Here is a 26,783-nt window from a genome sequence, read left to right on the forward strand (position 1 = left end):
CTTGTTGTGGTGCATTGGAGGGAGTGTAAATTCTATACAAATTCTGTACATAAATGAAAGAACTACAGCTACAGAGAAACAGCAGCAGTTTTTCTTACCCAGGTCTTTGCCAAATCCAGACTGTTTAAAGCCTCCGAAAGGCGAGGCCACATCAGTCTTGTTGTAGGTGTTGACAAATACTGTGCCGGCATTGAGCTTGTCACTGACATACAGAGCTTTGCTGATGTCTCGTGTGAAAACACCTGACGCCAGGCCGTACTCTGTGGCGTTGGCCCTTCTCAGGACATCGTCCACATCACTGAGACAAGGGGACAGAGAGGAGACGTCACAGTGGAAGAATTAGAGCAGAGAAGAAAACACTCAGGTCTAGTCTTAATCATTCGAAGTAACTTGAGTTATCCTTACTCGCCCTTGAACTTGGAAATGATCATGACAGGGCCAAATGACTCCTCTATTGCGATGTACATGTGGTCTTGAACGTCAGTGAACACCGTGGGTTCAAAGAAGAAACCTTTAGGAAGGAAACATATAATAATGTCAGCACATCATCCAGACACATGGAGACTGCATCTCACTACACTATCAATCTTCTGTTGTCTCACCTGGTCGCTGTATCTGCTTGCTGCCGCAGATCAGGGTGGCTCCCTCCTTCACACCGGTCTGACAGTACTCCACCAGTTTGTCCAGGTGGGCTTTGTGGTTCTGAGGGCCGTGGTCCGTGGATCGGTCCAGTGGATCACCAATCTTCATCTTATTCACCTCCTCAACCTGAAAGAAAGAACATCCAAACTCTAAAGTCCAACTGACATTAGCTTTAGTCCTCCCTTTTACTTTCAATCATCAGAAAGTAGGTCTCTGGTGGAATGGCTCCTTTTTCTGCAGCTGGTGTGTCAGTGCTTGATTCAGAGTAGCAGGGGAATGACAGTGTGTTGTGTGCCACTGGTACTCAGGTCTGTGTGTAAATACATCCAACACCAGAGTACGAATGCAATATGACCCAAGTGTAAGTGGTTCAGGCTCTCTGATCTTGTGGAACATTATCACTGTTGTTGTGAGGCAAGAGGGAGAAAGACAACTGAGGATGTCATCACTTCACAGGTGACCGTCAGAGCTGGTGTCATTATATTCAGACACTCTTTGCTCAGATTTGTCCTTTGAAGAAGAAAATAAACCAAATGAGAAAAGGAAATCATGTGTCCTGCAGATCTCTTCTGGCAAGGAAACTGAAGCTGAGCTTGTTTTAGGAAAATCTGCAATCTGTAATATTTATGGTGTTAAATGACAGTTTGGGAATTTCATTCAGGAAGTAATGTACTTTTGTCAATCTGTCAGCCCCTTGGCTGCAGAATGGTTTATTGTATTGGTGCAGCCAGGTGGAAATTATTTACAGAGGCTTCAGAAAGTATTCAGGGAGACTTCAGAGCTGAGTGCAGCCAAATATTTGGTTCTTGAAGAAAACCAGAGTGCAGACGACTTGGGACACAGCACATACAGCCAAGACAACAGTGGAGTCTCTGACTGTCCTTGTGTGACCCAGTCAAAGCCCACAGGTAAACCCCATAGAACATCTGTGAAGACACCTGAAAAATCATAGTTCAGCTCGCTGACACTTCCCATCTAATGCGTCGAGCTGGAGATAATCACAAAGGAAGAAAGAGATAAAAACTCCAAATCCGGGAGTACAAAGCATTTAGATTTAATCAGGAAGAAACTGGATGCTTTAAATGCTGCGAAAGGTATTTCTACAAAATAATATATTGAAAGGTCTCAACACATTTGTAAATAAGAGATTTCAGTTTTTGAATTTAAATAAATATGCTAAAATCTAATGTTTTAACTGTACTATTAATTATCTGGTGAAGATTGATGGACAAATATTGAAATTTTATTTAATTTTTATTTATTTATTTATAAAAATCATGTTTCTTACCTCATTGTGTTGTCTCCACACACTAACCCTCAGTTTGCTCTGGTAAACCATGTGTATGTTTGAAGCTTAGTGTGATGTGTGTGTGAGAAATGAATAAGAGACATTGAAGCAGTCGTATGCTTTTCAGACATGAGGGGTTGAAATCTGAAATGAAAAACATCAGCAGTGTGAGATAGATAAAGACACGTACCACTCTTTTTACAAACTGGTCATGAATGGTGTCTTCTACAAACAGTCTGCCGGCTGCGATGCAGTTCTCCCCCTTGTTGAAGAATACGGAACTCATGCCCTGAAACGCACACACATTAGCATGAGACTTATCACATCTCATCCTCTCTTCCTCTCTTCACCAAGCCCTTCACCTACTTTGTCTCCATAGAGAGGAGAAGTGTGTTCACATTGTGGAGAGGATTGAGGCTCACTCACAATTGTGGAATATATATATGGATATACTGTATATCTACACTGCTCCCTGTCTGCTTAATGAGTCTGGTCCCTGAAAGCACATCTCCATATTACGTTAACAAAATATAAAAATATTAGATAATAGATAAATACTGTGGTTTTAAAAATGAAAAATACACGTAAAAAAAAGATATAATCTCTTTTGTTTGTTTTTACTTCTCGTTCTGAAATTAGTTTGTGTCTAACAATACTGCTTTATTGAATGTTTTAAACTCCCTTAATGTGACTATAAATCCTACAAGTCAGCAACTGGAGCACATGGACCTACACTCGTCTCATCTGTTAAATCTGAATGTGTGTCATTAAGTGACGTGACATGTTGAGCTGCTAGTTACTGTCAACTCTGCCACAAGGGGCGTCACACATTCTGTAAGAACTTACCATGCGCACAGCCTTGTCCATGTCACAGTCACTGAAGATGATGAGTGGGGATTTTCCTCCGAGCTCCAGAGAGACTTTCTTCACGTTACTGACTGCACAACTTTGAATGGATAACAGCACAGGTGAGCAGCGATGATACATTCAGTTTGGATCAGGCTTTGCTAATACACTTGACCTCTCACCTCTTCATGATGTGTTTGCCAATCTCAGTGGAACCCGTGAAGCCCAGTTTGCGGACGTCAGGATGGTCAGACAGACGCTGACCCACCAGGGCGCCTTGAAGAAACGCACAAGTTTAATAACAGCTCCCGCAGCCTCAGCAGTCAGCCTGCAGCTCATAGTGATGCTTGGTAGGGAAACAAGTGGCTTTCATGCTTTGCTGAGCTGCTCGTATTTGAGGTTAATTTGAGAAAGACCTTTAGACAGAAAAATCATTAAACACATTTTCTGTTCAGTCAGGCTGAGTGTGTGGGCTCCCACCTGAACCAGGCAGAATGTTAACGACACCCTTGGGCAGTCCCGCCCTTGCTGCCAACTCAGCAAACTTCAGAGCTGTGAGCGGAGTCACCTGCAAACACACATAAATGTTTGCAAATGTGTTTTTTAATCCACTCAACAGTATTTAGTACAGGCTGCGCAGACATTTTCATTTAGGCTTGTACAGACGGAGCCTGACTGACCTGAGCAGGTTTGAGGACGATTGTGTTTCCAGCTGCCAGGCAGGCGGCCGTCTTCCAGGCCAACATCATCAGAGGGTAGTTCCAGGGAATCACGATGGCACACACTCTGACAGGAGACACAGGGAGGACTTCACTGTCTGTCTCTCTTAATTTATTTACATACTAAGGGGAAAAGATGCTGGTATGATTCAAGTTTAGGGTGTTCTATAATATGTCTTGCTTCTGATCAGCATTGATTTAGTCATAGTTATTTATGTACTCACATAAATACTGTAGGAGTGACACAAATTATACTAATCTTTAGTGATCCAGATGGAAGAATGCATCCTGTGCTTAGGAACACCGGAGAGCCACACAACAGCACCCACTCCCAGCATATGGTTAGAATCTACCAGTTTACAGTAAACTAAAAGTTGTGTCTATTTGTGAAATATAAAAAAATGTAAGCTGTAATCTTGAGTAACATATTTAATGTCTAATATTTTGTATGTCATTCTCACCCTATTGGCTCCTTCTTGGTAAAGGTGAGGTTACGATTGGGTCTGGCCTGGTTGATGGGGATGGTGCTGCCCTGTGGAAAGAGGACACAATTTATTTCCATGTATTTCCAACATGCTGTCTGCTGCTTATGGGCTATATAGTACTATTATTCAGCGGCAGCATTTATCAAATGTCCACCTCATATTATGAGTGACACCACTATCAGGCTTTAAAAGCTGATGTCCTACTTGGATCTTGTCACACCAGCCAGCAAAGTAGCGGAAGGTCTGGATGGACATGCCCACGTGAGTCTTTAGGGCCAGCGTGTAAACAGCTCCTGAGTCGATGGCTTCAATGGTGGCCAGTTCCTCCTGGTGCTGCTCCATGAGGTCAGCTAGCCTGCAGACAGGGAGGAAGAGTCACTCACACCATGAAACGAATAAAACTGCAATTTCCTTTTCTTCTCAGTGGCACAGAATGACAAAATATGGAGCCGAAATCACGTTGACAGGGGCAGTGTGTTATAAACAACAAAGTGAATACAGTAGATTGAAAAAAAAACAGCTGTCAGTGACCCCTGTATGATTACCTTCAGTTAATCCAATATGGCCACAGAAAGTAGCGACATGTTTTCCTTATTAGATTATATAACCTGACACCTTAAAGTATGGACTTGAAGACAATTCATCCACTGATTCTCACACTGTTCATTTCCTCCTTTTTTTCTAACAAACATATCAACTTTATTTTCTTCTGCATATCTCATTCCTTCTACTATTTATTCATCTATTAACCATCCATCCCATTATCTATACCACTTATCCTCTTGAGAGTCGCAGGGGCCCAATCCCGCGGACACTGGGTGAAATATGAGGTACGCCCTGGACAACTCACCAGCTCATCGCAACATACAGACCCAATTTACCTAACCACAGTCTGTATGTTTTTGGACTGTGGGCCACGCAAACACAGGGAGACCATGCAATATCCACGCAGAAAAACCCAAACCAAACCAGGATTCGAACCCCAAACCTTCTTGCTGTGAGAGTGGTAACCACTGCACCACATTGTCACCTGTGCCCATGCTCCAACTGTCTTCAGTGACTGGTTCAAATGTCGCCAAATCTGATTGCCATGTTTATTTACATGAAATTACCAATTTCCCTAAACTGAGCCCTGTACAATTCAAACCAATGAGAGGAGCTCAGTGAAATAAAGAACTGTATAAATTATCTATATGATATAACTAAAAGTGTATCTCTGGCAGAAAACCTTTGTGTTCATGTGGTCCGAGTTACTGACTTGTAGATGAGTCTGCCTCTGTCTCTTGGGTTCATTTTGCCCCACTCTCCCTCCTCAAACGCCTCTTTAGCAGCAGCCACGGACTTGTCCACATCACTTATCTGGGCCAGAGACACTTCACAGATGACCTGTTGGACAGAAACAGGTTGAAGATACATGAGTGACCACTTACACTCCAAACCTCACCTCCCTGTGGAATCAGTTTGGTAGGATTGCAATACAATACAATATTCTGTGTAATCATTTTCTTTTTTTTATTTGTATCCTGGTGATGAAGTCTGTCCTACCTGCATTACATCAAAGTTAGACCCTGTGCAGACCTTGTATTAACATGCATCTCGGGTGATCAGATCATAATTGGACAAGTTCAGGCGTGAATGCACCCAAGAGAAACATGAGGACACATTTGAAATCCGATCACTCTGACCACATTAGTGGTCCAGGACACATGTGTAGATGTGTGATCACACACCATAATGAAGGACTCAGCTGACGTCCTCTGACTTGCATTATGAACCAAGAGTATATTACATGTGGCCACTGCTGCCACAATATTAACACTGATCCCCACATATTGATTGATTTGATCATTTCTGAAGAGAAGAAGAGTAAAATAATGAATCCTTTCACAGTAGAGCTGTGCACAGTGCATTGATTGAGTCAGCTACACCTGACCCTGCTGTCTCTCTCTCATTGCATCGGTGCACCACAAGGCTGCGTGCTAAGCCCTCTGCTCTACTTTTTTACACATATGTCTGCACTGGCACACACCACTCAGACACAATTCTCTAACTTGCAGAAAACGCAACAGAGGTAGGTCTGATCTTGATGGAGGTGAGACAGCCTACAGAGACTGCAAACTGGCAGTGTTGTGTATGTAGATGTACATATGTTTGTATATTTTACCTTTTTTACTGGCAAAATGCTATATATATATATATATATATATATATATATATATATATATATATATATATATATATATATATATATATATATATATATATATATATATATATATATATATATACATATATACACACACAAATGTAAGTAAAAATATATATATATATCCCAATTGCTACATATTATCACTAGTACTTACATACTTACAGTACTCAATTTGAAACATTTGTTACAAATAGAGCACAGTTGTGGTGGAGGTATTCAGCACTTCTACTACTACCACAGTGTAAAAAAAATCTATTTTATTCTCTCTATCACATACACACACAACAAGTACATATCTGTACAGTCAAAATGGCTTAAAAAAAACCTCATTTGGTCTTTATGAACTTTGTCTGGTCTTTGTGAAGATGTAGCTCTATGTGTATTTGCATACAGAGCGGGGAAGAGTGATCTTATCCCAGTGGTCAGTGAGAGAGTGAAGACACCTTCTAATGCCTGGTGTGAACTGACAGTTGTCCACTTGTGACTGTATCACAGAGAGGAACACCTTTTACATAATGTGACGGTTTGTCTGTCTCTTACTGTGCCGTCAGTCGGGTTGATGGTCTTGTAGGTCTTTCCTCCCTCAGCATCAACAAACTCTCCATTGATGAACAGCTGATGAGGCATTTTTATGGTCATATGGTTTATGTCCTTCTCTACCTGAGGAAGTAAACATTGTACATGATCAACATGTTGTCTTACCTTGGCCAATCAGGGATAAGTATCAGTGCAGTTCTAGGTGATTTTGAATTACTCTTACATAATCAACGACCAGCTCCTCTTCACCGTCCTCCCCTCTGAGCTTCCTGACGCACATCTGGATGAAATCGTGGTACGTGGTGTTCATGTAGATGTCCTCATTCTGCAGCTGGCAGCTGCTGGTCCGGAGCTTCACCTCTTCTACGAGCCTGAAGAAAACCACAGAAACAAGAGAGAGGAGAAGAGAGGAGAGAGTTGTTATGGTTTGATCTGATTTTAGCCACAGCCTTTTGGAGTCAGCCTCTGGTGGCCTTCAGCAGTATTGCACTTAAAGGAACAACTGCATTTGCTTCACTTTTCAGACCTGGAGTCTATGTCGATTTTGATGTACAGTTTATGGGGTTGATAGTTATTTACTACTGGGAAAACTCAACCACATAGAAACACATAAAAATAATGTGTACGGCTGCAGTTCTATGTTCACAAAGAAACCATCTTGTTAAAGTATTTTCAGAGACACTGTCTCCTCTCCTAGAGACGTAGTGCAGAGGTCTGTCTTGTTTGGGGAATTCCGTGCAGGAGCCTTGGCCAAGGTCAAAGGACAGGGCTGCTTCACTCCCTACACACCACAGATATGAAACTGTGTAGTCACATAATACTGTCAGAACTAGAAAATCATGTACTTGTTTAGGAACTAGCAAGCCAATAGACTAAATGACCTGAAGGGCTTTAAAGTGTGACCACAGGAGATCAGACTGTAGACTATGAGAGGACATCCTGCACATCCTGAACACTTTCTTCACTGATAAGTTGACCATTGATCGGTAGATTTTCCACAACAAACCTCTCCAACTAGCTTTGTTTTTGTCTTGCAGATGTTATTTGTAAAGTTATGTACATAGAACAATCCATAACTTTGTATTTGTAGTTGTTAGCACTAACATTCTAACCTCTGCACCCATTACTTTTGGATGTTTGAATTCTGGTAATCTGGGAATTTGTGTTCATATAACTGCAGTTCAGTTTAACAGATAAATAAACTAAAATAAGAAGGTAACGAGAGCAACACACTATCTGACGTGTCATTACCTGACCACATCCATGGAAGTAGCACCAGACTTGAAGAAATCAGTGGACTCTTCAATATGACTCACATTGCTCAGAATGCTCTGCCACACTGCCTGTGAGGAAACATGGCCAAAAGTCAGTTTAAATTTTGTTTTTTCTTGTTTTAAAAAAGGACAAATCGACATTTAGTGGCCGTTACTGAGCAAACATGACCCACCCTCATCTGCTCAGCAAAGGTCTTCTCCTCCTCTGTGAGCTCCACAGCAGCGCTGCTCCCTGAGCTGAAGTACTGTGCTGCAGCGATCATCTTCCCATCCTCAAACTGCAGATTCTTCACCAACAGCTGCAGAGACACAGAGAAGGAGGGGATTATTAGATTAACAACTGGATATATGTGACACCAGTTTCCCCCCAAAGCATTGTTAAAAACCATTAGACCAGAAGGGTTATACTGACAGTCTGTGTATTTAGTGTGTCAGCAGGAGAAATCATCTAAAGTCATGTGACACAGTTTTTCACAGTTAAGATATGAGAAGATAAAATAAGATAATCCTTTGTTAGTCCTAAAATGGGGACAGTCGCCATGTTACAGCAGCAATGGGGATAGTGAAAGTAGAATAATCTGTCAAAAAGTTAGAAATGACTCATATTTGTAAAAGAAATATATGCAGTTAACAAAATTGGACATATAAGATATAAAAAATGCACAGACAAAAATGAGTATTGCATAGTTATGAAGTTACAGTGGATTTGTTCCTCAGTATCAGAATCTGGTACATTTTGCCTACTGAGAGCATAAGAAGTTGTACAGTCTAACAGACACCGAGGGGGGGAATCAGTCTCACTGCATGAAAAGAAGAATTTGTGTCAGTTAGTGTCGCTGCAAATTTCGGTGGAATTTCAGGTTAACGGCTGTTCACAGAAAACTGCCAGGTACTGCCGGGAATTGACACTGGGGGTTCCAATTTCTGGCAGTTTTACAAGCCTGAGAATGTTGGCAGGTGACCCCCCTGCTCCTAGGCCTAGGGGAGGCTTTCACATGTAAATGACAATGCTGTGAGCTTTACAAATGCAAATCAGGATAGTTTCACTCAGTGGTGCAGAGGTAACACCTTTTTCTAAAAGGTACTAACTAAGATACCAACTAAAATATCTGGCGTAAGTACACCAGGCTTAAAATAAATATAAAATCTGAAATTGTAGCTTATATAGATTTCCCTTATGTAAGTAAGTCTGCTATAATGAATAGAAAAAATATATATAAACAGTGCAATTTATTTCAACATTTTATTATAATCCAAAACAATGAGGCTCAGTAAGTCTGTTTCCCTGGACAGGACTGACAACCCACCTCTTCAATCTTGCCCATGAACACTATCCTAAATCTCAACCACTGTGCAGAGTGGCATGATTACAGTTACCTTTTCACTTGTGTTGGTTAAATGCACAGTAGATGTGTTAACCACACATCTACCAGCAATCCGCTCAACAGGAAGAAATGATGCTGGGTACTGTTAAGACTAAAATCTATGTTTTCCTTTGAATATTGTTAAGACTAAAATCTATGTTCTTCTTTGAATATGTGTCTGTGAAGATGGCAATGAAACTGAACTAAACAAGTGCAGTATGTTAGACAGGGGTGGGGGGCAGGGGCAGTTGTGGGCTGAATCTGAATAGGTGGGAAAATGTGTGGCCTTCACATAGTGACTGATAGTAGCCGTTGCTGGCTGGTTTTAATCTTGAAGTTGATTGTTGTGTGTGTGTGTGCGTCACATCGCAGTTCAGTCTTGCACCTGTCTGATAATGCCTGTTTGAGAAGACTGTACATCTGTGGCAGACAATACACTGTACTTTAACTTGTTCTCATACCTAACTTACTATATTACAGCATAAACTCCATTAGCTTTATTTCAAAAATCACACATAGATGAATGCACTGTTTTCTTAAAAAACTGTGACATACCCTTAGAAAGAATTCAAGCAGCGGCCACTAGGGTCTGAAGGACAGATAGGAAAGGCGTTGTTTTGTCTAGAAAATGCGCATGCCATACTGAAAGCTCACAAGCTGTCAGCCGATTCAAGGCTTGTTTTAAAACACCAAACCAAACACTGTCAGAATGTGAAGATTTGTCCCAGCTACTGTCAAAGGAGGGACGAAACTGGGAGCGGCTCCTCATCATTGGCGAATTCCAGTGCCTTGAGGCTGGGACCAGCCTGTGCACTAGCCACGTGACTCCCCCTCCTGCTGAAGTTCTACCTATTATTATAAATATTGCACCCACCGTCCGCTCGGGGCGACTCTTGACTTCCCTGGCGGTATTAGGCGGCTTGCGGGTTGTACGTTGACTGCCCATAGCTATGTAGTAGCTGTTCATTGCTTCTAAATAAATACTTTTTTGAACCAGACCGACTCTACCATCTCTACCTAAGGAAAAAAGAACACGACAAATATGGTGACCCCGACGTGATCCTGTAGGGAACTTTTGACCAGAAAGGCCAGAACCCAAAGTCGAGGCCGCTCCGATCGATTCTCTACATACTCACAAGGCGCCAACCTAAAAGGTAAGCAGAAACCTGTTAAAACAAATTCTGCATTAGTTATATAGGCATTGATATAGATTGTGAGTGTGCGGAGGGGAGAAAAGGAGGTAAACTATACCGTTCTGTGTTTTATTGGAAGCAATGTAGGGGCTATGTAAAATAAACAGAGGTCTGGGACCCTGTGAAAGGTCAGGGACCTTGTGTGGGGTCCGGGACCCTGTCTTGGCTCAGAAGAAACAAGATCAAAGCGAGGTCTAGGACCTGCGCGGGACGGGCGCCACACCCTGTGACGCACGAACCCTTAAAACTAATTCAGATTGGAGGAAAAGACAGACGATTCAAGCAATAGATTGCATCCTTGCACCTAATCTGGGATTAGGGTGTGAACCTGGAGGAAGGGGCTACCGGCACTGACGAGTGAGGAGCTTAACTAGCCAGACACACAGTTGCTTGAATCGGGCACAAATTAAAAGATGCCGGGACCATAACGTGTTACGAGGACCTGACAGATGAAGTAACTGACTAGAATAAAAAGACTGACAGAGACCAAAAAACTGACAACATAAAAAATATAAGATTTAAGAGGTCTGAATGTGTGGGTATTTATTAAATACTAAACAATAGCGATTTGGAGATTGATTAAAGAACTTAAGGTAACTAATATGTGTGGGTAATGGAACTGATCCGAGTAGTCCTAATATGAACTTCATGTAAAGGAACTATGGTGACACAGCACTAAGTTTGATACAAATGTGAATGAAAGTGTGTGTGTGGAAAACGAGTGAGAACCAAATTAGGAGGAGATAACAAGAGGAAGGTCACCCGGCTGACAGAGACAGAATAAATAACGAAATAAGAAAAAATAGAGCGAGGTCGCCATCTGGTGAAGGATAAAAGAACGTACAACTAGCGGTGTACGCCTGCCACCTGGGGGAGACCAAGGGACATTACAGCTCGGGTTACAACTGGTTTGACAGCATTGGATTGGCTTGTGTTTTTATTTTTTATTTTTTAATTTTAATTTTTAATTTTTTCCACTAAGAGACAAATGACGACGGGAACTTTTACAGTTAGAGATACACACCCCTGACATACCAACACGACCAACCCCGACCCACACAGATACACACACATTACAGCAACATGTCACAGCACTAGCATGTCACAACACCTCACTCGTCGTGGGTTGAGAGCACTGCCCTTGGCGCTCATGTCAATAAGAAGTTCATCCAATGGGTGTCACCCATCTATCCCCACATGAGCTTCTCAACAGGACGGCCCATGCCAGGGCCTCCTCGAGACACTGGTTATGGACCCGGGTTGGATGTATGTCAGGAGAAATTGACTGACTACATGAAAGCTTTAACTAATCTTACTGAAGTTTGTCTGCAAAGGTCCTAGGCGGCTGCTGGATGTTCTGACAAGACCCCCACGGAGAACTCCTGTTCCAGTAAGACCGGGTGATTGGGTAAGGGTCACAGTTCACAAGAGAAAGTGGCCTGACCCTAGGTGGACAGGACCTTGGGAGGTAACAGAGTGTACCGCACAATGCGATCCGATTAAAAGGAAAAAACAGGAGCAATTTGGCACCACCTCACACATTGTGCACCCACTGACCCACCTTCTCGGTCTTTACGAGAAGTAGCCACTGATTTGGCCGACTCCTCCTCAAAATCTTAAAGTAATACGTTGACCACAAAAGGAGGGTCTATCTGTATGTCTTGTCTTGATTATTTCCAAATATAAGCTTGTATACTCTACTTTAAACTCAGCTACGCACCTCTGAGTTCCATATGAGCAAAGAGAAACACGCAGATAATGTAAATGGCGATGGAGATAGCAGGACTTCACCCCTGTGGGTGAGGCCATCAATGTTTTGTTTTTTTCCTACCTGAGACAAATCCCTACTGCTTTCCATGATTTCGGTTACAAGTGTGATTTCTAGTAATCAGGCAGTGAATTCTTATAATTCTAATAAATGTGTTTCTGTTGCTCTAACTCCATAGATATTAGACAGGGACTGTTGACTTTTTTGTGACAAATTCTATATAATACTTTGTAATGAATTCAGATATTTAATTCCCAGTTTAACTTTATGTTTGAGCAATCTTTTGTTTAATCAATTTTAGGTGCTCCTATTTGATAAGATTATTAAACTGTTCTTATCCCAAGGTTGTGAAGGTAAAAAGTTCGGTTAGTAATTGTCCCAACAATTTGTAATTGTACAATATGAATGTTTTGTATTTTAACAATTCATTAGAGAAGCAGTTTACTGAGCTGGTAACATATATCCTGTGTCAAATGTTTTTATGTATTCAAGAGCAATTTTCGTTAATGGGACTAGAGAGTCCATCTTATCTGGTATTTTAGTTGGAGTTGTTTATTTTCTTTATGTTTTTATTGTTTTATTAGATGTTTGTTTTATTTATTTTCTTTATGTTTTTTATGTCTTTATTAGATGTTTGTTTTATTTGTTTTCTTTATGTTTTATTCAAACAAGGATATTTTAAAATTCAAATTCAAATGTCAGACTGAATAATGTCATTGCTCTTTGAAAAGGTGAACTTGCATGATTATGTTATAATATAATTTTTCCTAAAATGGTTTTAGAGTTATGACAATATAATCCAACTAAATTTGCTATCGAGACCGCCAACCATAATATTTTTTTATAGTGCACAAAATTAGAGGGTTCCTTGCACTGTTACACATATCCAAGCAAAATTGGTACTGTGAAATGATATATCCTTAACTGAATAGAGATCGAATTTGGGAGTGAAGAAGCAATTTCCACACAGAAAATTCTTTATTTATTTAATTTTCTTTGTTTTTAGAATTGGAAGATAAAGACTACTTAAGAATTTTACTTGAGATTTTCACCCTTAGATATAATATGTGCTGACATCTTGCAAGTAAATTTTGTATCTGATGTTGTGATCATTTTATGATCAAAAGGGAGGAATGTAATGGAAACATTTTATCATTATACCACACTAAATATTATCTCTGCTTATGCATACTATTTCTGCTTGTGTAAACTGCCAAAATGACATCAGAGCCACAAATCTGAGACTGTGCTCATCTCCCCCAACAAGACCTCGAAGAGGCCTTCAGCATGTGTCTGTGTCTTATCTCCTGGATTTTAATATTCCCTCAGTCCACACACGTAGTTCTCACAACACATAGTTCACACACACACACTCACACAGTTCAACTCTTCACACACACACACATCTCTTCATTGCATCTACATAAAAAGCATACACCTGCAACTGTTTCTTTGTCATTACAAATGCAGTGTGCTACCCAAGGGAATGAATGTGATAAAATGGCCAATGAATGTGAACGAACAGATAAATCTGCACAGAAAAAGTTTTCTTTGTATCCTACAGTGCCTCAGTGTGTCAGAGTGGACCACGATCTCGACTGTGCCCCTCTTCAGAGACCTGAAGTGGCTTCAGCCCCAGCCGTTCACCTCCGCCCTGTATTCCTCCACGAACAGAACAGCAGACACCTGCTACAGGTGTGGAAAGAGGGGACATTGGGCGAGGGAGTGTCCGGAGGAACGAGGTGCAGCTGCTCAGGCAGATTTGATGAGGGGGGGGCCAGGAGAGAGCGGTGGAAACTCTGATTCATTCGACGTCTGAGATACATGGTATCGCACCCACACCACACACACATGAAAGTGACACACCAAATGTCACTGACACACACACATTGATATTAGAAGCAATCACATGCTTAGAAATGAAAAATTACTTTTCGGCATTGTACATCACATGTTCATATGGTTCCTGATATCATATATAAAAAACAATGGTTTAGAGATGAATGCAAAATGATAAACCTTTGATAACACGTTTTGTGGAACACAGGCCCCAAGGGTTACACCCACAGATACAATGCACAAAACCCCTTAGGACAGCTCCAAAGAAACATCACCCTCACCTGGAGGATCACGCCTGCCGGTTCCCCCGACAATAGTCTCTTAATGACTCTTAAAACATCTCCACTATAGCAAATTGACTAAAAGAGCCGCACCAACAAGTCCTTATTATTTTGTTTTAGGAGTAGACATGACAGGAGCTGACCCAATGGGCATCGTTAGGATAAACGTCCGTTCCTCCTCCCCTAGAACTCAGCCTTCCCCTTCCCTGTCTGATGACTCCACGAGCTCTCCCCCTGAATCCACCTCACCACTACCATCCCCACCCAGCTCCCCTGCGGTCCAATATTACGACGCCAGTACCGTTGAAGATGTGGTAGAAATAGAGACTGGATACACTGATGAAAACATATGGCTAAAATGGGTCCACTTTACCGCCCGTTCCCAAAACCTCACTAATTGTATAGTCTGCAGTCAGCCCCGGCCACCTTAAACCACCACCCCCGGCCCCCTACTGATAGACTCGGATCGACCCGGTTTTGATTGCTGTATGGCTTACACATGGAAGCCAGTCCCCGCCAACTGTTCTACTCTCAGTCATCTCTTTCCCCGGCGCCAAACAACACGCTGCCCCCCTATATTTACTCCAGTAAAGGGAAATTACACGTGTCTGACTAAAAAAGGTAACTCATCTCACAGAGAGATGGGTTCGATACCGTCCTCCTGGTGTTCTAGAAACATCAATGTTACCAACTGGCCACAACGCCACACAGCTGGAGTGGGCCCGCAGTGACCTCTTCTGGTACTGTGGAGGAAAACACTTGAGGAACCGCCTTCCTTCAAACTGGAAGGTTTCCTGCACACTTGTTCAATTGGCCATGCCCCTGACTACCCTCTCTCCCCGCCCAGAAACACCCACTAGCACCCGTCGACGAAGAACAACGCATTTTGACTTAAAGAGGGACTCACCCACATACATAGACACCATAGGGTTTCCTCGGGGTGTTCCAGACCAATATAAATTAGTGGATCAAGTTGCAGCGGGATTTGTGTCTATCTGGATATGGGTAACTCCCAACAAAAACGTGGATCGCATTAACTACGTCCATTTCAATTTCCAACGCCTCACCAACCTTACTCGAGACGCCATAACAGGCCTATCCGAACAGCTCGCCCCTACGTCCCTTATGGTCACACAGAACCGAATGGCCCTAGACCTCCTACTGGCAGAAAAGGGTGGGGTGTGCACTATGATAGGGAGTTCTTGTTGTACATTTATCCCAACAATACCGCCCCTGATGGCTCGGTGACCAGGGCCCTCTCCGCCTTACGCACCATGGCACAGGACATGGCCGCAGACTCGGGAATTAACAACCCCCTACATAGCTGGATGAACACTGCATTCGGCAAATGGAAAGGGCGAATTGCATCCTGCCTCCTCTCCCTAGCTATCTTTTCAGCTATCCTAGTCACCTGTGGCTGCTGCTGCATCCCTTGCTTTAGGACCTTGCTCAGCCGACTCATCACCACGGCTCTGACCAAGGAAACCATGCCCCCTCCCCCACCCTATCAGTTGCTTTGTTGGGTGGTGATGATAGTGATGAGTTTGCATTGGATGTGATGGAGGTTGGGGAGTTCGTGGATGATCCCCAGTAAGTTGTTCACACCATGAAATGGTGTGAAAGGAGGGATTTGTTAAGACTAAAATCTATGTTTTCCTTTGATATTGTTAAGACTAAAATCTATGTTCTTCTTTGAATATGTGTCTGTGAAGATGGCAATGAAACTGAACTAAACAAGTGCAGTATGTTAGACAGGGGTGGGGGCAGGGGCAGTTTGGGCTGAATCTGAATAGGTGGGAAAATGTGTGGCCTTCACATAGTGACTGATAGTAGCCGTTGCTGGCTGGTTTTAATCTTGAAGTTGATTGTTGTGTGTGTGTGTGCGTCACATCGCAGTTCAGTCTTGCACCTGTCTGATAATGCCTGTTTGAGAAGACTGTACATCTGTGGCAGACAATACACTGTACTTTAACTTGTTCTCATACCTAACTTACTATATTACAGCATAAACTCCATTAGCTTTATTTCAAAAATCACACATAGATGAATGCACTGTTTTCTTAAAAAACTGTGACATACCCTTAGAAAGAATTCAAGCAGCGGCCACTAGGGTCTGAAGGACAGATAGGAAAGGCGTTGTTTTGTCTAGAAAATGCGCATGCCATACTGAAAGCTCACAAGCTGTCAGCCGATTCAAGGCTTGTTTAAAACACCAAACCAAACACTGTCAGAATGTGAAGATTTGTCCCAGCTACTGTCAAAGGAGGGACGAAACTGGGAGCGGCTCCTCATCATTGGCGAATTCCAGTGCCTTGAGGCTGGGACCAGCCTGTGCACTAGCCACGTGACTCCCCCTCCTGCTGAAGTTCTACCTATTATTATAAATATTGCACCCACCGTCCGCTCGGGGCGACTCTTGACTTCCCTGGCGGTATTAGGCGGCTTGCGGGTTGTACGTTGAGTGCCCATAGCTATGTAGTAGCTGTTCATTGCTTCTAAATAAATACTTTTTTGAACCAGACCGACTCTACCATCTCTACCTAAGGAAAAAAGAACACGACAGTACGATGTGTCTGTGCCCTGCAAGCTCCAAACTTTGACTGGCTTTCCATAAAAAGATCTGTCCGGATGGGGATGAAGCCAGGAAACTTGGGCAATGACATGTTTAAATGCAGTACCTTTTCTCATGACATTAACAACTATGAACGGCTTTATAATGGCTGGTTGCTGTTCTGTTAAAGGGTCAAGGATGGGCTCCTCAAAACAGTTAGTGTTTGCACACCACTTAGCGTAAACATATGCTGATCTTTCCGATCTAGTTCCATCTATGGAGTATGTTACATTCAGATGTGTTACCCTTTTGCATGTCATGGCAAAACAGTTAACCTCAGTGACACAATTTTCAGGATACATCTGATGATACATTGTTAACATTGCATGCCTGTCAAGCTCATCCAAGATAATATGTTGGAATGGAGAGAGTGGCACCACTGTACAGTTTTCTAAGAGAAGTCTTTCTGCTGACACCAAAACACTGTGCTTCACGTAAAGCATATCAGTTGTGTCATCGCGTGTTCCAACCATTTGTCCTCCCAAAATACTGGCAAACTCAGCACCATGTTCACATGTCCATGGCACACTAAGCTGTTGACTGCTGAAATTGCCTCATTATTTGAACTTCAATTGTCCTATTGTTGTTATTAAACTTTCTCAGTATTCCATTAAAACACTCAACACTTTTATCCAAGGTGACTTACAATAAGTGCATTCAACTATGAGGGTACAAACACAGAACAGCAAGAATCATGTAAGTACATTAATTTAACACCAGAAAGAATAAACTGGTCCTCAGTCACATACTCGTCCAATATAAATGTAAAGTACAATTTAAAAACTGTTATAACCGCTGCTTCAAAAGTGAAAAGGTCATTTGTGAAGTTTTACTCTGAAAACGTCACACTCAGCTCGTGAATACGTCCATTCCTGAAGATTTCACGTCAGTTGTTAACGTCAACACGGTAGAGGGCTCGTCCAATCACAGCCTCGTGAATAAAATACATTGTATAAGTTTACTTTATCTGATCTATTTCATCATTGTGTTTTCACAGCCTGAGCCCCCTCCGGATTTGCAGTGTGGAAAATGACGCCATGTATGTGTTTAATAATTGTGTTTTATTTTACTGTGGATCTTCCAACGGTGATGTAGCAAGGCTATTTCCGTTTATTAATAATATACTCATGTTACTCATGTTGTTTTCCAGCTGCCTGTACTATGACGTACTATGAGCCAGTATGAAGGAACTTCCTGTACATCCAACCGAGCTCTTGCAGCAGCATTGAGAAGTTCAGGAGTCGACAGAGAAGAAAGAGGGTAAGATTAGATTCATTTGATCATTTTTCGGTTACATGTATGTATGTTGTCATTAAACTGTGCTAATTGTACTGATTGTGTTTACAGCTTATTGAAGCGGGACAGATGACATGGATCCATCCGTCCACAGGAGCTCACCGACCTGTGTGCCACACTTCAAATAAGACTGGAAGCTACACTGAATCTCACAGCTACACACCACAGACGTCTACACACACCCACAAAGAACTTATGACCCAGAGGCGGCAAAGAGACATTTCAAGCTTCACCTGATTAGTTTTTCACTGGTTAGGCCAGTTGTGTTTTTACAGTATTTGTGCTATATGTAAATAAAGCTTTGACTCAACATATACCTTGCTAATGTTTTTTTCCCTCTACAATATGTTCAACATATAACATCAAGCATCACATGACTAAATGTATAGTCTTCAGTAACTGCTGTGCTTTTGGTAAAGGCTTACTAATAATTAATATATAAATTATTAGTAATAACTATATATTAATTATTATTATTAATAATATGTGGGAGGGATTTACCTACGTGTGTATTATAATGACCCAGGGTGACCAATAGCAACAGATCTACCAGCCAATCACAAGTGACTTTTCGTTTCAAAGGTCTGTGGTTTCATCCAATGGTGAAGTGAGATAAGTTTTCACAAGCGATTTCGCTTCGATTCATATGCTAATTGGATAACACCTTCGCTCCGAGACTCCCCGGCGGCACTCCCCCCTCCCCAGCCCCCCCACCCCGCCCCACTGCTCTACCGGGGGTATGTTTCTGCCCGTTTACAGAGAAGAAGGCTGATGCCCCCTGCATGAGCAGATAGAGTCTGCTCTGGGATCATTATTACTCAACTCCTCTCAGTCTGCTTTCATGTCCATCTAATCACCTGTTTTACTGATGAGTGGACAGAAACGTAGAGTCTCCTATAGTTAATTCGGCAGACTGGATTTATTGGTGCTACACACTCCGGGGCAGAAGGTGGCGGTGTAGCACATAAACGTTGTTTGCCAACTGCCAACAGAGAAAGAAGAAGCGGAAGAAGGCATCCTTCAGCTCTCTACCAAGCAGTGGATCGTTAGCAGCAGAATGGCAAACGTGACGCTTCAGTCTTTCAACGTGTTTCTGACGGAGAGGTTATCCTCTGCTGCGCTGGACATCTACGGGTTCGTGGAGAAGACTCTCACGGACTACCAGGAGGAAGTGAACCGGACCAAACAGGAGAACCAGAGGCTGCAGCGGCTGCTGGACCTGATCTACAAGCCGGAGATAAGACTGCACAGGGCGGGTATGTGTCCGACTGTGCACGGCACCTTCAGCAAAGCAGCACTTTGCATGTCACATTACACGTTACAGTACACAAGTTAAAATGCAGGGTGTTCTAGCTGGTGGCAGTGGGCGTGTCCAGAAGGGCAACGAGCCTGTTCTATTTCCGGTCAATTTTCAAAATAATTTCAAAGCTTTTAAATTCCATTTGAAATGGAAGGGAAGTCATACAGTTCCGCACCAACATTTAATAAATGGTTTATTTCTAAATTCAGCAAATTCTTTATATACCTTCTAAGTATAGTTATGTTAATTAGTAACGCTAGCCACTCATTTACAGCAGAACTACACTTCCGGTCAAATTTCAAAATAGAACGTTGTTTCTAAGAATTTCATGTTTTATTCGGAAAATGTAAGCAAACTAAAAACAAATCAACGTTTTCCTTGCCATCCACCCATTCACACGCACATTCAAACAGTGCATCTACGTGCAGCACTTTCTCTACCACACATTACACGTTGTCTTGCCCAAGGCGACCTTGTGGTTAGTGGACGACCCGCTCTACCACCTGAGCCACAGCCGCCTCCTAGTAGTAGAGTACAAGATGTCACTGAGAGGTTAGGTGAGTATGACAATGTTGTGAATCATAAGCTGTGGTCCTCATAGTCACCGGGTCTCTACCCCTTTGAACACCTCAGGGGGATTTTGGACCAATGTGTCAGACACGTTTTTAATCAATGTGAGACTGTTGTTCCTTGCTGTGTTTGCCCTGAATGTAAAGGAGTGGTTTCTGAAGCTTTGGTCTTGGTTAAGGAGAAATGTCTAAAACACAAACTCTACTATGACATGATATAAACAAGGTCAATGAAAGAAAAATGTGGCCCACTACAAGCTCCCCTTAATGAAATAAATTCCAAAAATATCTGACAGGTAACCTTTCTTTAAAAAGGAAAATCATGACAGACTGCTGTTTTACATTCAGCCTACTATGTTATTACATCAATTAAAAAAATGTCTAATAAAGTTTTGTTTAATAGGTTTAGATTCACTATGCATGTACATATTAAGACCAGTAGCTTTTGCTTTAAAAGAATGGAAGCGTGATGATGGAGAAACGTGCGTGTGTGTTGTCTCCTGCAGACTAGAGAGCAGGTGTCGTCTTCAGTGTCTGACAAATGTTAGAATTGGAATTTTATTGATTGCAAAGACAGGCGCAACTTCAAGTGGCAGAAACTTGAAAACTACACTGTAAGCATTAAAATGTCCAATCCAGAATAAATTGTCTATCGCCACTGTAAAACAGGCCTCTATCTGTAAGGAAAATGTTGCACTGCCTCAGCTTCACACCTACAACAATTTTTAGTTTTTTGCCATTTTACTCATTCTACAAACTTGCATGCAGGTAACTTTAAACTCTGTGGAAGTACTGGCCAGTGTGGCTCAGCTGCCACCGAGGGAGCCATGCACAGCTCCACCAAGTCCACTTACAGTGTTCATTTTGGGTCATTTCATTAATGTTTGGACCGTAAAAAAGTTATTTTTTAAAAGTTTTTACCGGCTCTATCAGTAAATTACTGCTCCTCTCTGTCTTTCATTTGTGCTGCGCACTGCCAACCAAGTCAAGCCAAATCGAGTGCACCGCCATCTCCTCTGGCTCTGCATACATTGTATAAGTTTACAAATTCTGTTGTTTTTACCCATTCTCAGGTTACACGTGTCCGATTTAGGGCTCTGCGATATGGCCTAAAACAAATATCGCAATATTTTTATAAATTTGGGCTTAAACACGGTGTAAATGACCTAGATTCACCTTCTGAGAGGCCTGCGTGTGCGTGTCTGTGCTCGGAGCGGGTTGGAGTTTACACACACAAGCCTCCTCTCTCGCTGGAGTGAACGCTGTTCACCTTCATCATTTGTAAACTGATTCGCTCGGTTCAGCGTTCACAAAGAATATGAACAAACTGACAATAACCGTCTCTGAACTCTCGTCAACAGGATTCTTCACTTTCTTTCTCTCCGTGCTCTCTGAGTCTCTCCCCTCCTGATACAAAAATGCGCAGGAGTTTTCTGGATGGGCGGGGGAGTGAGAAGTCTGCTGTGAGAGGGGCAGGAGAAGAGAGAAGCAAAACTTTCATGCTGACGGCTTAAAACATTCACGTGACAATTTATACTCAATGGTTGCGATATAGTCATTTTATACATCGCAGGTGGAACTTCGAGTATATTCGATATATCGCCCACCCCTAGTCTGATGACACTGTTTGTGTGTGTGTGTAAGTGTGTTTGGATATCTGCGTGTCGTAGAGAGAGAGGAAGAGAGCAAACGGGACGAGCTGATGAATGCACACGCAGCTATTAAGGCAGATTCATCTCATTTAAGAAAAATATTGATCATTATGTGATGATCAGTGTCGGTATTGTGGCGTCATTTCAGACAAATCAACCTTTAAACTAGTCAGCTGAGAGGGAGGGGGGGGGGCAGCGGAGTAAGTGTGTGCGCACCATTACCTTTCCCTCAAGTTCTGAGACTATCGTACGGAGGCTACGTAAACTGCCATGCTGCGGTAATATGTTGCTTTATTACCACTGTGAGAAAAAATACATAACATCACAGCCCTATGTCTGTTGTGTTTTCTAATGTCTGTTATATGAAAGTCTTTTCTCACTGTTTGTCAAACCACAACTTGTATTTGATTACTCTGCTGCTGTTAGGATGACAGTTCACAGCTGGGGTTCATTCAAGTATCCCAACACCTAGTTCATGTGTAATCAGAGAAATGCTTTACCCCCAAAAAACAACGCAAAGAAAAAAACGTTTTCCTATCCACTGTTACAGATTCAAGGCAGATCGATTTGTCCACACTGGAGGTTTGTGTTCAGGACAAGCAGATACAGACGGAATGTATTACCAAGGAGGAGCCGGATGACACAGGCGCTCTGACTCCAGTAGTCACAGTTGGAGAGAATGAGGAAAATCAGATGCCAGAGAGGCTAACTCAGGTTGAGACAGGTGGAGAGCCCGGTGAATATGAAGCGCCACACAACCCGACTCAAGTCATCACAGATGGAGAGCACACAGAACACGAGGAACGGTCACAACACGAGCAGCCACCATCTTCAGGATATACCAAGAAGAAGAAAAAGTTTTATTGTAATATCTGCTTTAAGTCTTTTATGAAAAGGGCAAAAGTAAATTTGCACCTTGCAGTTCATGCAGCAAACGGATTACTGAAGTCCACCAGTGCAGGGCTCGTCTGCACTGATTGTGGCAGGAAATTTAAAAGCAAAAGTCAAATGATCTGTCACATGAGATCACACACCGGCGAGAGATTGTTTGGCTGTTCCATTTGTGGCAAAAGATATAAATACAAAAGTAACATGAAGGTGCACATGCAGACTCACACCGAGGAAAGGCCGTTCAGCTGCGACATCTGTGGGAAATGCTTCAACCGATCTTTCACCCTGAATAGTCATGTGAAGCGCAATCACAGGGAGTACAAGGCATGTGCAAGTGCAAACAGTGCAAACAGTGCAGCCAATGCTTCGCTCTGGTCGTCGAGTTGAGACAACACATGAGGGAAACCCACAGCATCACCTCTGCGTGGAGCACTGCTAGATTGGCAGCGCTGAGGCCAAAGCGTTAAAACCATCCTTTCTTTTATTGTGGTATAAAAAATTTTTTTTAGGCATTTTGCCTTCATTAATAAGACTAAGCGTAAAATGTGGAGAGAGAGCAGGGAAGACAAGCTGAAGGAGGGCTCAAGCCTCTGTATGGTGCAGAATTGATTGTTTTTAGGATTGTTTAAATATTTGAAGTTGACATGCTTCCACAAGTTAGCTTAAGTTCATAGTTAACACCTGTTAAAAAGTGTGTAAAGCTGCAAATGCAAATAAAAAGCATTCCAAGGGCTTTACCTGTTTACCTGGGCTTTTTACAGTTTTTCAAGACTTTTACTGAGTTGACTTGTCCTTCCTTAAATTCTGACAGTTATCAATGTGCCACTCTGTTCTTATTGGCTAGAAAACGGCAACACCAATAATAAGTAATTACTGGTGTTTTTGTATTTTGTAAAATTTGTATTTTTATATTTTATTAAAATTTGTGTATTTCTGTGTTGCAAGATTTCAAAAAAGAGTTATGTGATATATTCAGATTTGCCAATAATATGCCAATGTGCCAGTTGTGCTTTAAAGTGACCTACAGTGCTTAGTGTACTGATTTGAGCTTGAACTGCACTAACGCGTTTACAAATAAAGTTTGATATATTGAACATGTGTACGTCAATAAAGAAAAATCTGACTACCCTTGAATAACGCTTGTTACCTTAACAATTGATTGCGTTTATGCTAATTGCAGACATGCTCAGACATGATTTGAAAAGAGGTTGAGGTTGTGCATCCCATCAGCTAACATGAGTTTAATCTGTACATAAAATAAAATAATAAATAAACACTACAAAACCATTCCCGTAGACAAATTTGCTGAAATACAATTTGGTGAAAATCTGCATTCAAGCATATTGCCTCTGAGACGTCTGAACGTCTGATTCATATTTCTGTACATGATAGAAGGTCATCACAAGAAAACACATTTACATATCCAGTAACAGATAAACGTATACTTTAAATTCACTCCTTAACACCAGCACATTTTTGTTTCACACAGTCACACAAATGTCATTTGACTGGTTTGTCCCTTATGAAGATGGTGTGACACAGAGGCGCTGATCAAAACAATCTCAAAGGTAAAGCTCCTGATGGGTGTGGATTAATGGAGCACTATTTAGCGCTGATGTCTTTGTTGCGTGCCACACGGGTAATGCATTTCTGCTTCCATCCTTGCAGATGCCAAACAGCCAACTACGCCTCCATCCACGGAGGAGATCCACCCTATAGAGAGTCCGAGTGGGCACCAGGACGAGCCAGGACCCTCCCATGTTAAAGAGGAGCATAGGGAGGAATTGTGGATTAATGGGTGCGAGGAGCAGCCTTCAGCTGAGGACAGCGATGATGAGGACGCCTTAACAAAAGAACTCATCAAAACAGTGCAGCAGTTAGAGGACTGCAGAGCTGCAGAGGAGAGCCAAGAGCCAGTGCAAAGGACTGAGGAGGATCCAGAGCCCTCTGAGGAGAAGACCAGCACTACCTTATACCGCTGCCACATATGCAACTACATATTCACCAAAAAGACAGTGCTCACATGGCACCTCAAGACACACGAAAGCAAGTCACATGACGGCAAGGGAAACTTTGACTGTCACATATGCGGCAAGCACATCCCCTGTCAGAGCAATCTGCAGAACCACATGAGGGTACACACAGGGGAGAGACCCTACAGCTGCCACTTCTGTGGCAAGTGTTTCAAACTTAAAGGACACATGACAGAACACATAAGGACTCACACGGGAGAGAAGCCTTTCAGCTGCCACATCTGTGGCAAATCCTTCAACAGAGGCTCCACTCTGAGAAAACACGTTTTAGCCAAACACAAAGAGGAGAGGCCGTACAAATGTGAGTATTGTGACGAGTTATTCACTGAAAGACTGCTGATGAAGACGCACATGCGAAACGTTCATGGTGTCAAATTGTCCGCAAGTCTAAGTACGGCCTAAGACCATCAGACATAATTTATGATGCATACGGTCTAAACTCTGAGTCGAGAATAGGGCTTAGTGCTTTTATTAAAATCTTTTATTTCATATGAAGCCAAACTTCTCAAAGAACATAGATTCAGTAAAGTGGTGTTGTAAATACTGTGTATTTATTTGTGAGTTAGACATCCGTGTTTTTGCATTTTGTATGAAACAGGAGGTGATTAGCATAAAGGTTGCAAATAGGGGAAACAGCTAGCCTGACCCTGTAAACGATTCAGTGTGTATCCCACACACTGTCTAGTGGTGAGGTTGCAGATTACAATCAGATGAATACCTCTTTCTTTTCAAGTATGTAGAGGAACCTACAGTGGCCTTCAGGTAGCATACAAATGTTAAAGGTCCTCTCAAGATCCAGTTTGGTTCGTCCATTCAAGGCTACAGTAGGAAGATGGAGGACTTGTGGCCTATGGAGATTTGCAGGGCTCATTCTGAGGTAACACAACGATTCTTAGTTTCAGGTGATTATATTGAAGATATTACTATGTATATTCAATTTTTTGCTGATATAAATCCTCCTAAATCCTACACACTGGAGCTTTAAAAGAAAGAGGAAAAAAGAGAAGAATCCACTTATCAACATTTCTAAAGTTCGATAATAAACTGTTTCCTCGCTCATTTAATTTGTACACTAATAACAAGAAAACCTTCCTGGGGTAACATTAGCGACTGTGACTTCTTGGAGTCTTGTTGTAGAATAATAGTTGTTTGTCAATGTATATAGAATAGAATAGAATATATATATATATATGACTTAAGGCCACTTGGAAAGAGATTTGGAGAATAAAGATGTAACGTTGGTAGAAAAAAGTTGTAGATTTACGAGAATTAAATTGTAATATGAGAGAAAAGGTGTAAATTTACAAGAATAAAATTGTAATTCAACAGTATAAAAGTCATAATATTATGAGAATAAAGGAAAAAAAAACACCTTGAAAAAACAAAACAAAGCAGCAATGATAACTCGGTCTCAACGTAATTTCAATCCTTCTGGATCCAAAATCTTGAATCAAACCATGTTTCTCAAGAAACTATGAAATCCCTTCTAATAGAACAGATTAATAGATGTAACCAATGAGTCTGTGGTTCTTTCTTCAGAATAAACACCGTTTCTTTCAGTCTTACAAGTCCATACACTGTTTAACAAATTTGTTAATTTGCAACTTAATCCTCTACTATAATATTACAATTTATTGTGTAAATTCTTGACTTTTTTACTCCTATATTATGACTTTATGATCAAATGTTCAGATATTTTTTCCACCCTTTGAGTGGCCCTAATATTCCTGCGTACTCTTCTGCTCTAGAGAGAGAGGACATCTACTGGCCTGAATACAATACATTCTAATTACGTTTGAAAAAGTAAGGGTCATCTTCGATTTGCACACAAGATAATCTCATGTTCATTAAATCAGATTCTCTCTTTGAATAGAGAGCAGTAATGTAACACAAGTGTTGTCAGACTTCGTGCCTGAGCCCTCCAGAGATTCAGGGGATAAACCTAGATTTGGAACAGACTGCTGTTTCACAGAGCTCTCATACATG

At 41.8% G+C, this 26,783-nt stretch overlaps 2 protein-coding genes across 2 annotated transcripts in view; one reads left to right on the top strand and one right to left on the bottom strand.

The window, feature by feature from the left end:
• The window catches only part of aldh1l1 (aldehyde dehydrogenase 1 family, member L1), a 34,673-nt gene that overhangs the window by 1,140 nt on the left and 6,750 nt on the right, over positions 1-26,783 (bottom strand). The window contains exons 8-22 of the mRNA XM_034584336.1: positions 8,174-8,299; positions 7,978-8,069; positions 6,950-7,097; positions 6,730-6,849; positions 5,239-5,366; positions 4,185-4,335; positions 3,957-4,027; positions 3,457-3,562; positions 3,257-3,344; positions 2,959-3,052; positions 2,777-2,876; positions 2,121-2,219; positions 603-768; positions 406-511; positions 99-298 (exon numbers count right to left, since the gene is read on the bottom strand). Coding sequence (XP_034440227.1) covers positions 99-298; positions 406-511; positions 603-768; positions 2,121-2,219; positions 2,777-2,876; positions 2,959-3,052; positions 3,257-3,344; positions 3,457-3,562; positions 3,957-4,027; positions 4,185-4,335; positions 5,239-5,366; positions 6,730-6,849; positions 6,950-7,097; positions 7,978-8,069; positions 8,174-8,299 — 1,795 coding nt within the window. The remainder of the gene's footprint in view (positions 1-98; positions 299-405; positions 512-602; positions 769-2,120; positions 2,220-2,776; positions 2,877-2,958; positions 3,053-3,256; positions 3,345-3,456; positions 3,563-3,956; positions 4,028-4,184; positions 4,336-5,238; positions 5,367-6,729; positions 6,850-6,949; positions 7,098-7,977; positions 8,070-8,173; positions 8,300-26,783) is intronic.
• Positions 19,330-25,258, top strand: LOC117760929 (zinc finger protein 679-like). Its single transcript, XM_034584356.1, has 2 exons — positions 19,330-19,608; positions 24,433-25,258. The coding sequence occupies exons 1-2, from the start codon at positions 19,410-19,412 to the stop codon at positions 25,197-25,199; spliced, it is 966 nt and encodes a 321-aa protein (XP_034440247.1). The 5' UTR covers positions 19,330-19,409; the 3' UTR covers positions 25,200-25,258.

Source organism: Hippoglossus hippoglossus, chromosome 5 (genome assembly GCF_009819705.1).
Source record: "Hippoglossus hippoglossus isolate fHipHip1 chromosome 5, fHipHip1.pri, whole genome shotgun sequence".
NCBI classification, from domain to species: Eukaryota; Metazoa; Chordata; class Actinopteri; order Pleuronectiformes; family Pleuronectidae; genus Hippoglossus; species Hippoglossus hippoglossus.